Raw genomic sequence first — 15365 nt, 5'->3', positions numbered from 1 at the left:
AGTCTAACTCATGCTAACTTAGCTAACATACATTTAAGATCCTTCAAATCCTTGTTAATTATTAATTGGCTTCCACACATGATAGGGCTTTTGACCAGAGCTGGCCCGTGCCACTGGAACCCCGCCAGTAATGCCATGGGGTGGAGCCTGCGGACAGGATCCTGTTTGTGGTGCCAATTATGTAAGCGGGGGATGGTCCCGCTCTTGGGGGGAACTTTCTTGGCTTCTGCACTATGGAGGTGGAATCGGACGGTGAAAGGATCCGAGTCCTCGCTCCCACTCCCTCTACCCAGGGGCCGGCCTGCCCTCGGGGGCGCCTCTTCCCCTCTGTCCCACGGGGCACAGTCCTCGTAGCCCCGACAAGGCAGGGGCAGCACTTAGGAAGGATGGAGCAGGGGTTTCTTCCCCCCCAGTTTTCTACCACAGTGGGGTGCAAACAGGAAAAGGCACCCGCAGCCCTTAGCTGGGGTCCGAGTGGGACGTGGCTGCTGCCAGGGATGTCCCCCAGGGCTTCCCCCGTCCCCTCGGCTCCGGGCTGTGGGACATGAGCGGCAGGTATCGTAGGCCGGGGGGGGGCTGAGCCTCCCCAAACAGCCAGGCCTGGCCCACGCTCTGCCCCAAGGCCCCGTCCTGCGTCCCGCGATTCCCCCATGGCCCCAGCCCCGGCTGCGCCTCTTCCCACCCTCGCTCAGCCTCTTCCCCGAAGCGGGTGGGGGCTGGGGTTGGGGCGAGGGGGGCTGGCCAGGGACTCAGGGCTGGGGATGCCAACTTTCTAACGGCACAACACCGAACACCCTAGCCCCGCCCCTTCCGTGAGGCCACACCCCCTTCCCGAGGCCCTACGCACCACTCGCTACATCCCCCCCCCGCCCGGTGCCTCGCTCTCCCCCACCCTCACTCACTGTCCCTGGGCTGGGGTGTGGGAGGGGGTGAGGGCTCCAGCCGGGGGTGTGGGCTCCGGGGTGGGGGCCAGAAATGAGGGGCGCAGGGTGTGGAAGACGGCTCCCGGCTCAGGCAGGGGGTTGGCAGGCACGGGGGCGAGGGGTCCGGATGGGAGTGTGGGCTCTAGCGCGGGCTGGGGATGAGGGGTTTGGGGTCAGGAGGGGGCTCCAGGCTGGGGATTGGGGATGCGGGGTTTGGGGTCAGGAGGGGGATCTAGGCTGGGGATTGGGGATGAGGGGTTTGGGGTCAGGAGGGGGCTCCAGGCTGGGGGGTGGGGCAGAGGGGATAAGGGTCAGGAGGGCTCCAGGCTGGGGATTGGGGCAGAGGGGAGTGGGGTCAGGAGGGGGCTCTAGGCTGGGGATTGGGGCAGAGGGGTTTGGGGTCAGGAGGGGCCTCCAGGCTGGGGGGTGGGGCAGAGGGGTTCAGGGTGTGGGAAGGGGCTCTGGGCCGGTGTTCGTGCCGCCTGGCGCTCCAGGCCTGGGCCTGCCCGGTGCTGGGGCTGGCCAACCCGAGGCTGGGCTGGGGTGGTTTGAGCTTGGGGCCAGCCAGGGCAGGGTGGCCTGGGGCCCGGGCTGGCTGGTGCGCCGGCGCTTGGGGCAGCTGGGGTGGGGTCCTCCGGCTGCAGTGAGGGGCTCAGGGCTCTGGAGAGGGAGGGGGCAGGGCCTTGGGCAGAATGGGTGGGGCCGAGTGATAGCATCCCCGAACGAGGGCTTCACGCGCTGCCCATGGTGGGAAATGTCAATCCCCCGGCTGTGTGGGCTGCTGCTGCTCCGTGGCCGGGACGGGGGAGCTGTCCAGATGGCTCTGTCCACCCCCACCCTGAGCAGAGCCGGTGTAATGCATTCCCCACATCCCCCCCAGGCTGGGCGGCTGAGAGCCTGGGCACCCATCAGCCCCCAGCAGCGCTCGCCGAACCAGCGCCGGAGGGGACTCAAAGCCCTTCCTGTGGGGAAATAGCTCCTCGCTCCCCCGCTGGTGGGATGGGCAGGACCTGGCCAGCCTTGGCCCAGAGAAGGGACCTGGCGAGTGCTGAGCTCCAGGAGTCTCCCCCACAAAGGGGCACCTGAGGACGTTATTGTCTGTATCTCGGCGTCTCCATCAGCAAATACAAATATTTATTTTCTGAAATTAGTTTATGGACCCAGGGGAACCGTGTGGCTGGAATGACACAACTACAGTGATGCTGGTATGCGGCAGATGGGATAAAGCAATCAAACATCTCAGGGAAATCCTCAGTGCCACACGCAGAACAGAGCCTCTGCCTGCCTGGCCGCAATGTTTCAGTGCAGAGGGTGTTTTCTGTCATGAATGACGTGTAGCCAGCAGGACAATCCAGATCCAAGGCTGAAACGCCGGAAAGCCACTCTCAGGGCCTGGACAAACTTCACTTTGCCCTGTCTTGAGCTCTTCAACCAACTGAGCACGAGCATTCAAATTCCAGACCAGATGCATTCATCAGAGAAATGCAGCTATTAATCCAGCCAGCTGCTCCAGAGCTGCCAGCATCAGGAACACCGGTGAGTACAATTCCTTACGTGTGTCCAGGGCTGGGACTTTTCCATCTATAGACGATTTCTGTCCCCTAGACATTTGGGGGGAGCTGTGAAAAATTAAGAGGGACTTTTTTTGAATTACTGTCCATATAAACTGTACAAAATCAGCTTGTTTGTAGTTTTTTAATGCACCACTAGGTGGCAAATGCCATTTCTGTTAATGATCATTTAAATTATTTACTCCTGGGGGAATTCTGCACCAAAAATTTTTTAATTCTGCACCAAAACATTAAAAGTTCTGCACACAATATTGTACAATTCTTCAAAATTCTGCATATGTTATCTGTCAAAAGAACACAGTGTAATCCCACCAGTTTCAATTATTTTGGTAATTTATTTCAAAATACCTGTTAGCAAGTATGTCTGTAACAGTGCAGGCAACGAAAATGTTTCAAGAAATGTTTTTTTTTTTGATAAATAGATTCCTTACTAGGCACGTTAATACAGAACTCCGAGTGATAATTCATTTAAACCACAACGCAGCTACGCAGTTCCTGCACCCTTCAGAAGCGTTGCAAAGGCCGGGGGGAGTCGGGGTAACAGAGGAACTGAGGGAGGGCAGGAGCCTGGGAGTGAATCTGGAGGGTGGTCAGGTGTGGGTGGGAGAAGTGTGGAACAGGATTTTTTGAGGGGGGGTTGTTAGGGAGTTGGGGACCCTGCCCCATGCAGACCCCGGCTGACCCCTGGCTTCTTCCATTTGGTCAGGCACATCTGCCAATGTCCACATGTCCCTAAAACCCCTCCCCCATCCCTATGTGTCCCTGCACCCCCATTCAGCCACCCCCTCCCTGGCAACTGATGGCCGGGGCCCATCCTCTGCACAAAGCCGCTGGGGGAGCTGGAGAACAAAAATGGACAGGAGCCCGTGACTGTCCCTGACTTTACTAAAACTAACGGTAACAAAATGGGGCGTTGGGGGGTCCAGCACCCACCGCAGCTCCAGCTTCAGGGTTTCCTCCCCGTCATGGTGGTGGCGGGGAGCTGCGGGGGCCCCCCTCCACCCACAGCGACTGGGAACAGAGGGAGCCCCCTGCCGCCTGCCACGGATGGAGCTCTGGGGCTGGTGGCCAGGAGCTGTGGGGGGGTCCTGCCACCTGCGGTAGCTCAGAGCTCTGGGGCCCCCACTGGCTGCCAGCTCCAGCCCCACTGCCCCGGGGCTGAAGCAGGAAATGTCACGGAGGCCTCTGGAAGTCACGATTCCATTACCTCCGTGACATCATCGTAGCCTAATCAACGCTTCTGTGTCACCCGCTGGCGGAGTCGCTGCTGACGGCGACGTTGGGGTGCAGGGCCCTGGGGGGTGCGGGGGGGCTTTCACAGGGGTACGATTCAGGCAGGCTCCCTGGGGAGCTCACGGTGTGAACAGGGGGCTGAACGCCCCGAGGTCAGAGACTGACTCTGGTGAGAGTCTGGCTCGAGGGGGGTCACGGCAGGAGGGGCCTGTCTGAACTTCATTCCAAGCCGTTTCAGAGCCTCCAGCCTGGTGCCCGGGACACGGCGCTGCCTAATTTCCCACTGGGGTCGTTCTAAGCCTGATCTGAGGGCACGGAACCGCTTCCATATGAGGCGAGATTAAAAAGATTAGGGCCGTTCAGCTTGGCAAAGAGACGACTCAGGGGGGATATGATGGAAGGCTAGAAAATCATGCCATGGGGTGGGGAAAGTGGCCAGAGAACTGCTATTTCCCCTGTGCCACAGCACCAGAACCAGGGGTCACCCAATGAAATGAACAGGCAGCAGGTTTCATACAAACAAGAGGCTGTGCTTTTCCCCACGGTGCACAATTAACCTGTGGAACTCCTTGCCAGGGGATGTGGGCATGGGCAAAAGTATAGCAGGGTCCAGAAAAGAACTAGATCAGTTCCTGGAGGATGGGGCCATCAATGGCAATTTGCCAGTTGCTCAGAGACAAAACCCCCTGCTCTGGATGTCCCTAAACCTCTGTCTACCAGAAGCCGGGAGGGGAAGACAGGGCTGGGTCTCTCCAATATGACCGTGTTCTGGGCACTGCCCTGGAAGTTCTGGTTGTGCCACTGTCGGGGACAGGACCCTAGACTAGCTGTGGCCGCTCTTCTGTTCCTAACAGGCTTCTTGATGGTCCCACCCACGATAATTGAATTTTTCCCATTTTAAATAAATAAATAAATGAAATTCCAGAGCATTTCGTCTCCAGTGTTTTATTCAGTGCAGCAACATCAAGGGGATATGAGTCCATCCTGGAGCCGAAAACCCCTTCCGGGGGGAGAGCAGCTAACGCAGGCTGCAGGGTGGATTTCAGTGCCGTGTCGCTCTTGCATCGGGTGGGAATCAGGAGAGAAGTTTCAGCAGCAGGAGCCCAGCGAGGGCCGGGAGGAGGATCTCGACCAGTCCCGGAGCCACGCCCACCGCGCCGGAGGCCACTGTGCATTTGGCCGTGGTTAGATCTGCACTGTTGCCTGCGAAGGTCCCTGAACCCACTTTTATATTGGTGCAGATGAACTCCGAAGCGCAGCCCTTCATGACCGTCTGCATTTGACTTCCACCTGCGTGTTTGGGAGAAACAGGTGATTGTCAAAGGGGCAGCTCCACTCCTCCAGCTGGACTAGGACACAATGGCCTCCCCCTCCTCAGGGCCCCACCAACCTCCCCTGACCCCCACAGCCTTCACCTCTCCATCTGTCTGCTCCCACCAGCCTGTCTGGCCCAGGATAGCCTCCCACTTCTCCTCCGCTCGGACAGAGTCTCGCTGTGTGTCTGTAAACCAGTCACTTGCAGCCCGGATCCAGAGCCCACTGACAACACCTACATTGGATGAGGCCTGTATTAACCCCACAGCTCATCTGCAAAGCAGCAGCTCTTTTCTGGTGGCAGTAGTGGGATCTCTAAACAGGGCAGCTTTGTAGTGAATTAAGGCACCATGAGGGGACTTCGCAAAACTAGGTTCAGATCCCAGCTCTGCCACAGCCTTCCTGTGTCACACTGGGCAAGTCTTGGTACTGCTCCGTGCCTCGGTTTCCCCACCTTTAAAATGGGGAGAAAGATCCTTCATTTGCCTGCTTAGATTGCAGGCTCTTTGGGGACAGGGACTGTATCTCACTAGGAGTCCTTCAGCATCTGGCAGAAGAGGGGACCCCGATCTCAGTCAAAGGTCTTTGTGGCACCCAGCACAAGAGGAGACCCCAATCTTGGTCAGGGGTCTGTCCAGGGCTGGGCACAACAGGGGTTCCCAGGACTAAGCCAGGCCCTACAATAAGGAGTTTATAGACTTAACTATTGACAGGCAATGGACGGAGGGGAACCAAAGGCACAGGGAGGGGAAGACACTGGCCCACCCCATAAAGCTTTATGGAAATATGCTTATGAAAGTAAATACGACATAATTGGAATATGCTTTATGCTACATAGGCCATGTAACATATCTCTGCAAAGGTTATGATCTACTGAATCTATTCCTCCTATTTGTATGCACGTGTCATTTTTGTGTTTGAAGTTATGAATATTGGCTGTGTACTGGCTTGGTTTTAACCAGCCTCGTAGAGCATTTGGGCAGCTTTTTGAAAAAAAGAGTGGGAAAATTAAGTGCCCAATCAAGAACCACTTAAGCCAACAATGAACTTGAAGACACCAATTCACAGCTGAGCTTTCCCAGGAATGTGGCTTGGCTGGTAAGAAACTCAGTCATACATGGACATGTGACTTGCCCAGGTGACTCCAAAACTCCATCTTGGAGCTGGATTCTACACAGGGGGAGGGAGGGGGTCTCCACCCACAAGAGAAAGTCTATTTAAACCCCTGGGAGACCCCCTCCATTTTGTCTTCAGCTGGCTAAAGAGAGAGCCTCTCCAAACCCAAGGATACCCGAAAGAAACTGGAACAAAGGACAGGAACTACAGGGGGGTGAGTGATTGCTGGACCCAGACTAGAAGGGGACTCGTCTGGAAAAGGAAGCTCACTGGAACTCCTCTGAGGGTGAGATTTTATCTGTATTCAGTTTTCTTACTGTATTAGATACAGACTTGAGTGTTCTATTTTATTTTGCTTGGTAATTCACTTTGTTCTGTCTGTCATCACCTGGAACCACTTAAATCTGACTTTTTGTATTTAATAAAATCACTTTTTATTAATTAACCCAGAGTATGGATTAATACCTGGGGGGTATTATCTCTCTATTGGTGTTATAGAGGGTGAACAGTTTATGATTTACCCTGTATAAGCTTTATACAGGGGTAAAATGGATTTATTTGGGTTTAGACCCCACTGGGAGTTGGGCATCTGAGTGTTAAAGACAAGCACAGTTCTGTGAGCTGCCTTCAGTAAAGCCTGCAGCTTTGAGGCACGTGGTTCAGACCCTGGGTCTGTGTTGGGGCAGACGGGCGTGTCTGGCTCAGCAGGACAGGGCGCTGGATTCCCAGGCTGGCAGGGAAAGCAGGAGCAGAAGTAGTCTTGGCACATCAGTTGGCAGCTCCCCAGGGAGTTTCTGTGATCCAACCCGTCACACCAAGTTCACAGTGGAGGCCAGTGCCGGGAACAGAGCCCAGGTGTCCTGATCTGCAGCCGATACCTTTACCCAACGGCCCCCACCCAGCGTCTCGCTTCTGCCCAAAGAAAAAGAACCCCTGAATAAATGAACTGAAGTTACCCATCGTTATGGTCCCAGCAATATCAATACACTGTGTCTCAGGTCCAGTACACTCTATGGTTTGTTCATTGCATTGACCAGCGTTCAACGCGTAGCAGCCACGGCAGCTCCGGCCATTGGGTTTGGTGTCAGCCGGGGGCACTGGGAAGAAGCGGAGCAAACGCAGTCAGCTCGGGGGACCAGCCCCAGGAGGCGTCGGGGCAGGGAGAGCAGCTGTGGGCTGCACAGCTCAGCCCTGGGTGCCCCCTGCAGGGGGAGCTGTAGCTCCGGGGACACTGGGTGCAGGGGAGGGGTTTGCAGCAGGGACCCCTGGACCCTGCCCTGGGTGGGGCCAGCCGGGTTCACACATGGTGGGAGCCTAGAGCCCCACCCACTAAACTCCACCCATTCTGGGGCTCAGCGTTACTCCATGGGGCGCGGAGGACCAGGCTCAATAAGTTAATATGGGTCAGGTTTCGGGCAGCAGGAGGTGCAGAAGGATGGGGCAGGAGAGGCGGAGCTGGGGAAAGGTACCTGTAACTGTGGTTGTTCTGCAGGCGTCTCCCACGCAGCAGACGATGCTCGTCCTTGTCATCATTCCCTGCCCAAAATTCATAGAGATGGGGCCGACTTTACATTCGCTGGATGGCACACAGCCCTTGAGAAAGCTCTGTCCCGTCACTCCCGCTGCACAAGAGGAGAAGGCTGAGATTTGTTCCCCTTCCACTCCCACCCCATCAATGCCCTCTTCACAACAAAGCCCTGTGCCATTAGCCTTCCTCTACCCATGGGGAAACTGAGGCACAGAGAGACATGATTCACCCACAGTCCTACAGGGCCAGACAAAGAGATTTCAGCACCTAAACCCAGCACTTACATCCTCCAGCTCCCCACTCAGCTGCCACCGAACCCTGCAGGCCCGAATCTCCTGCCCAGAAAGTCCTTTTGATGCCAAAGTTCCCACCGGGGGTAGGTGCCAGGCTGCTGAGATCCCGACACTGGGCATCACCCCTTAGCCACGGCGGGATTCACAAACTAGTTGTTCCCCTGACGATCTCACCTGCAGGGCCGGAGCCAGGGGATGCCTTCGGCGCACGCACACCAGATCCGGCTCTGCACAAAGCCCAGCCAGGGGAGGAGATGCTGGGTTGCTCCCCCCGGATACCCAGGAGCCCAGTGGGTTGGACGCTCCCCGTGGACATGGGGGAATCGGGTTCCAGGGAACGATTTACTATTTCATACAGTGTGCGGCTTTTTCAACAGGAGAGACTGAGAGACCCACCCAGAGGCCAGGGGGCCAGGCACGGCCATAGGAGGGGAGAGATCTGCGCTGAAGTCCCCAGCCTGATTTTGTCTAAGTGGAGATTTGAACTTGGCTCCCCCAGGGCCTAGCTGAGCACCCAGATGCTGGGGTCTCCTGGCAGCCCCTCTTTCAATGCCGTCTTCTGCAAGGAAGGGCTGACCCAGTTCAGATGCCCGACTACCAGTGAGGGGTTCCCAGCTGTGGATCCCAACCAGAGCTGGGCGCCTCCGTGAAGCCAAACTTAGGCCACACCCCTCTCCTCGGCCTTTCCTATTGGCTGGCTTAGGCGGCCCCTGCTGGCTGTGCTGGCTTCTGCGGCTCCCTTCCTGAGTGGGCCCCGGCCCACAGGCTGGCGAGTCACCTGGACTGATTCCCAAGCACAGCTGCAGTGGACACATGTGGCCACCAGAGGCTTCAATTGCAGCCACTGCAACTTTTGGGGTCCCAGAGCCCCTTCCCCAAGCTCCCAGCACCTGCCCTGCCCCCCGGAGCAGCACTAGGGCTCAGTGGTGTTTCCTTAGAGCGCCGTGGGGCGGCTGGCTCTGTCCGTGGGAGGGAGGATCTGGCTCTCCCTCCTCTCCCCCTTAAAAAAAGTTAAAAGTTGCAGGGCCTTTTATTTGAGACCCACTGTTGCAATACTGAGATGCCTTTTGCATACTAGCCCACAGGGTGCAGCACAGAACCCAGGAGTCCTGGCTCCCAGCTGTTTCCTGGTGGAACCCAGCCACTCCAAACCCGTCCCAGAGGAAGGCGTAGAATAGAACCCAGGAGTCCTGGCTCCCCAGCCTGTTCCCTGACCCATGTCGGTTAGGGTCCATCTCACCTACCCTGTGAGACATCGGTAAAAACGAAGGCACAAGAGTCTTGCCCAGCGGCGCAGGTCTGCATGGTGCCCGTGCAGTTTTTTCCTGGTCCAGAGCAAACCTCACACTGCAGACAGGTCCCTGGAAAAGGAGAGAGAACATGAGGGTCTAGATTCGTCCCTTCCTTGCACCCTCACTTTCCCCTGAATTTAACTGAACCCAGCTGCAGATCTGGCCCCACTGACACCAGTGGAGCCACAGCCCATTGACCCCAACTGGGGATCATGATGTAGAAATGCCTTTCATATCACCTTGAGCTCATGTGCCTGAGAATCAGATCTGTTTCCTTTCAGACAAATCCTTGGTGCACATCCCCTTTCAGGAATGTCCCTGGTTTCTGGCCAGCTCTGAATCCTGCCCAGTCAGGACACAGTTCTAGTGATTTAAAGAATAAATATTTCCTCCCATTTCCAGAATTGTTTCACTCCTTTCCACGGGGACTTTCCTCCTCGGACGTTGTCACTCAGACATCCCCAGCTCAGCCCCCGTTATTCTGTGGCTGCTTTTTGGTTACATTCACTAACAGTTTTACCTGACAGGCTGCTCTGAGGAGTTCGAGGAGTTAGGAAATCAGCCCCTGTAGGAACAGACCCCCCTCACCCGTAGCCAGGAGAGCAGCGAGGATGCAGATTGCAAGAGAAGCCTCCATGGTGATGGGGAAGCAGTAGATCGGCGCTGGGGTCTTGGATGCAGCCAGTTCTCTGGCCGGAGGATTGATCACAGAGGGGCTGAACTGAGATCAGAAGAAAGGTTGCACATGCATGATCCAATCGACAGCGGTGCGGAACCACTGAGCCATTTGGCACAGTTCTGAGGTAGCCCCACTTCTGACCCCTTGGTGGCTGGTATGTTTATGGCACCCACACAGATAAGTCAGAGAGAAACCTGAAATGCTCCTGCTGGAAGGTTGCAGCATAAGATGACTCTGTTTCTGGGCATCCAGAACAATCAGCCACAAGAACATAAATAAGAGAGAGAGAAAGCAGGCTGCTCCCTAAACCATGGGAGAGAAACCAGGCAGCTGCCCATGGCAGCGAGAGACAACTCAGCCCACTTTGTTCTAGGCTGGTTCTTTTCAGGCTGCATCTCGTCCCATGTCTCCCTGCAGAGCTCCCAAGACTGCCAGCAGGACCAGGAAGCCACTTTCTCTCCCCCTCACCCCTCTTAAAGTGAGAGCGTGCCATTGCAAACAGTCCTTAATACAAAACATCCATTAACAGTCATATGGTGGAGGAGTGGGGCTGGGAGCCAGGACTCCTGGGTTCTAGCCTTAGCTCTTGAAGGGCAGTGGGGTCTAGTGGTTAGAGCAGGAGGAACAGGGAGCCAGGACTCCTTGGTTCTAGCCTTAGCTCTGGAAGGGGAGTAGGGTCTTATGGTTAGAGCACAAGCAGATGGAGGGATATCACTTACCAAATGCTCCTTAGAGTAAAGTTTGCCTGGGTGAAGTCGGTGGCTAATTCTGCGAGTGGAAAAGCTGTGCCAGGCTCTCCCTGCTTCCTGTTACACCGGGGCTGCTCCTGGCTCTCTGCCTCTTTTTATAGAAGGGCTCAGGTACCTGCTGTGATGCAATATAGAAACTTGAACGGATCTGCACACTTTAGAGTCTGTACGTTCCTGTTCCCCTCGCCAGCCCTGCACGTTGAGCGTCTGTGCACACTGACAAATTCTCCTCCCTTCCTGCCGGGAAATCGAATGAGGGGAATGAGTGAAAGCAACTCCCCTTGGAGGGCTTGGGGTGGCGACCAGGGGTAGCCAGTCACGTGTCTGAGGGAAGGAACGGGGCAGCAGGACTCCTGGGTTCTGTTCCTGATGCGGGAGCAGGATTTTGTGGGTTTGACACTCAATCTTTCCAGACAACTGTTCCCCTTTCAGGACTCTGATTTGTCTTGTGTACCCCCAAGTTCCCCCTCACTTAAAAACGACTCGCTCCCAAAATCAGACATAACAATCCCAAAGCGCCACAGCCGCACTGTTACTGACACATTGCTGCCTTTCTCGTTGTTATCACATCATTATAAAATAAATTGATTGGGATGTAAATAAAATATTGCACTTGCATTTCAGCGGACAGTCTAGAGAGCAGTGTAAACACGTCATTGTATGAAATGTTAGTTTGTACTGACTTCACTGGGGCTTTTTATGTGGCCTGTTGTACATCTAGCCAAATGTCTAGATGAGTTGATGTACCCCCTGGAAGACCTTTGTGTACCCCAGGGGTACACAGATCTTTGGTTGAGAATCACTGGATTAGAGAAAAGGCAGCAATTTTTCAGTCAGAGGGTGCTGTGACTTTTGGTTTTTTTTATTTCTCCTTGTACAAGCAAGTCGTTTTTTAAGTGAGGGCAAACTTGGGGGTACGCAAGACAGATCAGAGTCCGAAAAGTGGTACAGTCTTCTGGAAAGGTTGAGAGCCACTGGGTTAGATCGAGGCTTCGACCCAGGGCTCCTGGCTTCTCTTCCCAGCCCCAGCAATCACACCGTGACCTTGGGAAAGTCACAGGACCCGTCTCGCCTTTTCACTGTAAACATTACAACAATATTGCCAACCTCCACCGGATCTCGTAATAACCTTTGCAACGTTCTTGGTACCTTGCAGTGCTGGGCATGGGGAGGGCTAAAGCTCTAGGGTGTTTTTGGTTCTTTTCCCTCCTTTGTTCCATTGACACTCACGTTCAGCCCCGTTTAAACGCAGAGCGGAACAGAGGGAGCTGGGCATGAAGAGGAACCAGGATCCTGCAATGCAGGGATTCTACCAGGCCGGCAGAAGCATTCCAGGGGTTCCCATCACCTTCCTAATGAGCTTGACAACAGCTCTGGGTTTAAGCTAGTTGTGATTTGTAATGGTTTTGGCCAAAAACAGAACAATTTTTGGCCAGAAATGTCAAAAACAAATCGATTTTAAGGCAAAAAAAGTCAAAAGCTGAAAATCGTTTAAGTTCACAAGTGAAGCATTTTCAGTGACAATGTCCTGGAAACTGAACAACTGTCAGCTGGAAACAAAACAAGTTTGGCCCAAAGTCACCCAATCTTTGGCCACAAACGGACAAAATCTTTGGATTCAAACTTAGTTGTGATGGGAAATTTCCTCGCAGCTCCTCATGGAAATGCCCCTCACTGAAATGTGTTGGGTGGGTTCTTGGTCAGCCCTCTGCCGGTACGAAAAGAAAGGGGAAGGGCGGAAGAGAAATCGAGATCTTGAGACTGACAGTCCCCAGGGCCAATGGGGAGAGGGCAGTGCTCCAGGTCAGCTTGATTGACAGGGCATTGAGGCAATCAGGACCCCGGGGGCCTGTCCTCTGTGTGAGCTGGGGCTGGCTGAGCCAGGGCAGGGCAGAGCTAAGGGGAGAGCAGCAGCCCGAGTTGGGAGCTGGAACTGGAGCAGGCCGGAGCTGGGTGGCTGAGAGTCTGGGCGCCCATTAGCCCCCCCGCCAGCCCCCAGCAGCGCTTGCCGCCCCGGCACCGGAGGGCACTCAAAGCCTTTCCTGTGGGGAAATAGCTCCTCGCTCCCCCGCTGGTTGGATGGGAGCCAGGGGAGGGCAGGGCCTGGCCAGCCTTGGCCCAGAGAAGGGACCTGGCCAGTGCTGAGCTCCAGGAGTCTCCCCCACAAAGCCGGGCAGTTTTATTTCCAGTGGCACCCTTGGTGCTGCCCTGAGACCTTTCAGTCGCTCCTGACGGAAACCTGAGGACGTTATTGTCTGTACTTCGGCGTCTCCATCAGCACATACAAATGTTTGCTTTCTGAAATTAGTCTATGGACCCGGGGACTTTTTCACAGTTCCTGGAGGGCTCTTAATCGTACCAGGTTGTTACAGCCTGGGAACAGGTCTCTTTCCTAACTTCCTTAATATCTGAGTGTGCTCTAGATATGACATTGCTTAGAGGGAAATGTTCTTGATAATATTTAACACGTCTAGTGTCAGATTGTATTTTCATTATGGCACGTTGAGAATCATTCAGTTGGGTAACTGTAGATACAGACTCAGGATTCCTCTAGTACATTATAAAACTGAACAGTTTCCAGAGGTTAAAACCAGCTTTTAGATCAGTCCTTTGTAAATACAAGTTCAATTTATAAATTGGTTTTTATGTTTGGAATCTTTACACCCGGAGTTCCTTGAACTCGAGAGTGTTTCATTTGTGCTGGAGAATTATCAAATGCATCGTATAAATAGATTACAATATTTAAGACTTTATTTCTAGTTACTGAGTAACTTAATAAGGAAAGAAAACACATCACCATTGGAAAAAGGTGATAACATTGTAATCTACTGGAAATACACCGTCAGATGTTGTAGAGATGATGGGAAACTGTTGTTGGCCAATCTATAGAAATATTTTCTTTCCAATGATCACTTTTAAAGCTTTTGGTTTTTCCTTTTTTTTAAACTAATGCCAAAATGACCTTCTCTAATTTATTAGTTATTCCATGTTTTAGAAGAATATTTGTGGGAAAACTGAACTGCTTTACTTCATAACTTTTTCATGAGCAATGAGAAACACAAATTAAAAGTGTGTATATTTGCTTGCTTATAGTTCTCCAAAAGGCAATATAAACTAAAATAAAAAAGTTTGTGGGTGTCTGAAGGTGATTGGTGTGACATGGTGCAAATATTCTGCATGAATTTTATTTACCCGTTAAAGTTATTAGTTCTTGTATTAAGGCTCCAAAACTGATAAAGGACAGGAAATGCAAAGTAATGCCTATTGGAAAACATTATCCCAGTTATACAGACAAAATGATGGGGTCTAAATTAGTTGTTACCACTCTAGAAAGAGATCTTGGAGTCACTGTGGATAGTTCTCTGAAAACATCCACTCAATGTGCAGTGGCATCAAAACAGTGACCAGAATGTTGGGAACCTTCAGAATGGGAAAGATAACAGGACAGAAAATATCATCATGTCTCTGTATAAATCCACAAGTGAAGCATTTTCAGCGACAATGTCCTGGAAACAAAACAAATTTGGCCAAAAGTCACCCAATCTTTGGTCACAAACGGACAAAATCTTTGGATTCAAACTTAGTTGTGATGGGAAATTTCCTCGCAGCTCCTCATGGAAATGCCCCTCACTGAAATGTGTTGGGTGGGTTCTTGGTCAGCCCTCTGCTGGTACGAAAAGAAAGGGGAAGGGCGGAAGAGAAATCGGGCTCTTAAGACTGACAGTCCCCAGAGCCAATGGGGAGAGGGCAGTGCTCCAGGTCAGCTTGATTGACAGGGCATTGAGGCAATCAGGACCCTGGGGGCCTGTCCTCTGTGTGAGCTGGGGCTGGCTGAGCCAGGGCAGGGCAGAGCTAAGGGGAGATCAGCAGCCTGAGCTGGGAGCTGGTGCTGGAGCAGGCCGGAGCTGGGAGCTGGAGTACTGGAGACCAGCCGGGCTGCCGGGGAGCCAGGACTGAGCTACACCAGAGGACCTAGTGCAGAGACACGTTGGCCTTGGAGAAAGACATTAACCCTGACGGGGAGGCCGACGCTGGGGAGAAGGGTCCTGCCCCCTAGCGCCTGAGGGCATGTGGGCACCGCCAGAGCAGGGGCCGACGAGCGGTGTCACCGCAGCACGGCTGGGGCCTGGGACATGCGAGGACCAGACTGTGAACTCCCCTTACGTCCCAGAGACGGCTGGCTGTGGTGTCCCCGGGCCCACAGGGCGGGGTCCTTGTTCCTTTAACCTGCAATTTTTTTCCTTATTTTCCTTACAGTTCCTGTTGAATACATTGTGTTGGGTTTGCACGTAATGCAGGGCTCAGGGACACGTCCGGTGTGGAGAGAACATCTGGGGGAGGGGACACCCTAACCCCTGGCCTAAGTGACCACCATGAGACAGGAGGGTCAGCCCCCCAGGGATCCTGAGCCCAGCCATGTTGGGGTCACAAGGACTCTGCTGCGCAGGAGGGAGGAAGGGGAGCCCTCGGGGGCAGCCGGCCTCTGGCGTAGGGAGTTGGACCGAGGACTCAGATCCTGCCCCCATCCGATACCACCTGGGATGCTGCAGAAGCCAAGAAAGTTCCCCACAATAGCGGGACCATCTCCCGCTTCCGCTTACATAATTGGTGTCACAAAGAGGATCCACCCCGTTGCCTTACTGGCTGGGTTCTGCTAGCACTGTCCA

The 15365-nt window shown here is 54.0% G+C and overlaps 1 protein-coding gene across 1 annotated transcript; it reads right to left on the bottom strand.

Annotated features, from left to right (window-relative positions):
• Positions 1-4737: 4737 nt before the first annotated feature.
• On the bottom strand, positions 4738-14971 carry LOC120390107 (phospholipase A2 inhibitor subunit gamma B-like). Its single transcript, XM_039512419.1, has 6 exons — positions 14954-14971; positions 9859-9991; positions 9223-9339; positions 7627-7779; positions 7114-7254; positions 4738-5017 (listed from the first exon to the last, which is right to left on the bottom strand). Exons 1-6 carry the CDS (start codon positions 14969-14971, stop codon positions 4803-4805), a joined length of 777 nt encoding a protein of 258 aa, XP_039368353.1. The 3' UTR covers positions 4738-4802.
• Positions 14972-15365: the final 394 nt, after the last annotated feature.

This window comes from Mauremys reevesii, linkage group 24 (assembly GCF_016161935.1).
Source record: "Mauremys reevesii isolate NIE-2019 linkage group 24, ASM1616193v1, whole genome shotgun sequence".
Classification (NCBI taxonomy): Eukaryota; Metazoa; Chordata; order Testudines; family Geoemydidae; genus Mauremys; species Mauremys reevesii.
Note: the sequence above shows the minus strand (reverse complement) of the source record. Positions and strands in the feature narration are given on the sequence as shown.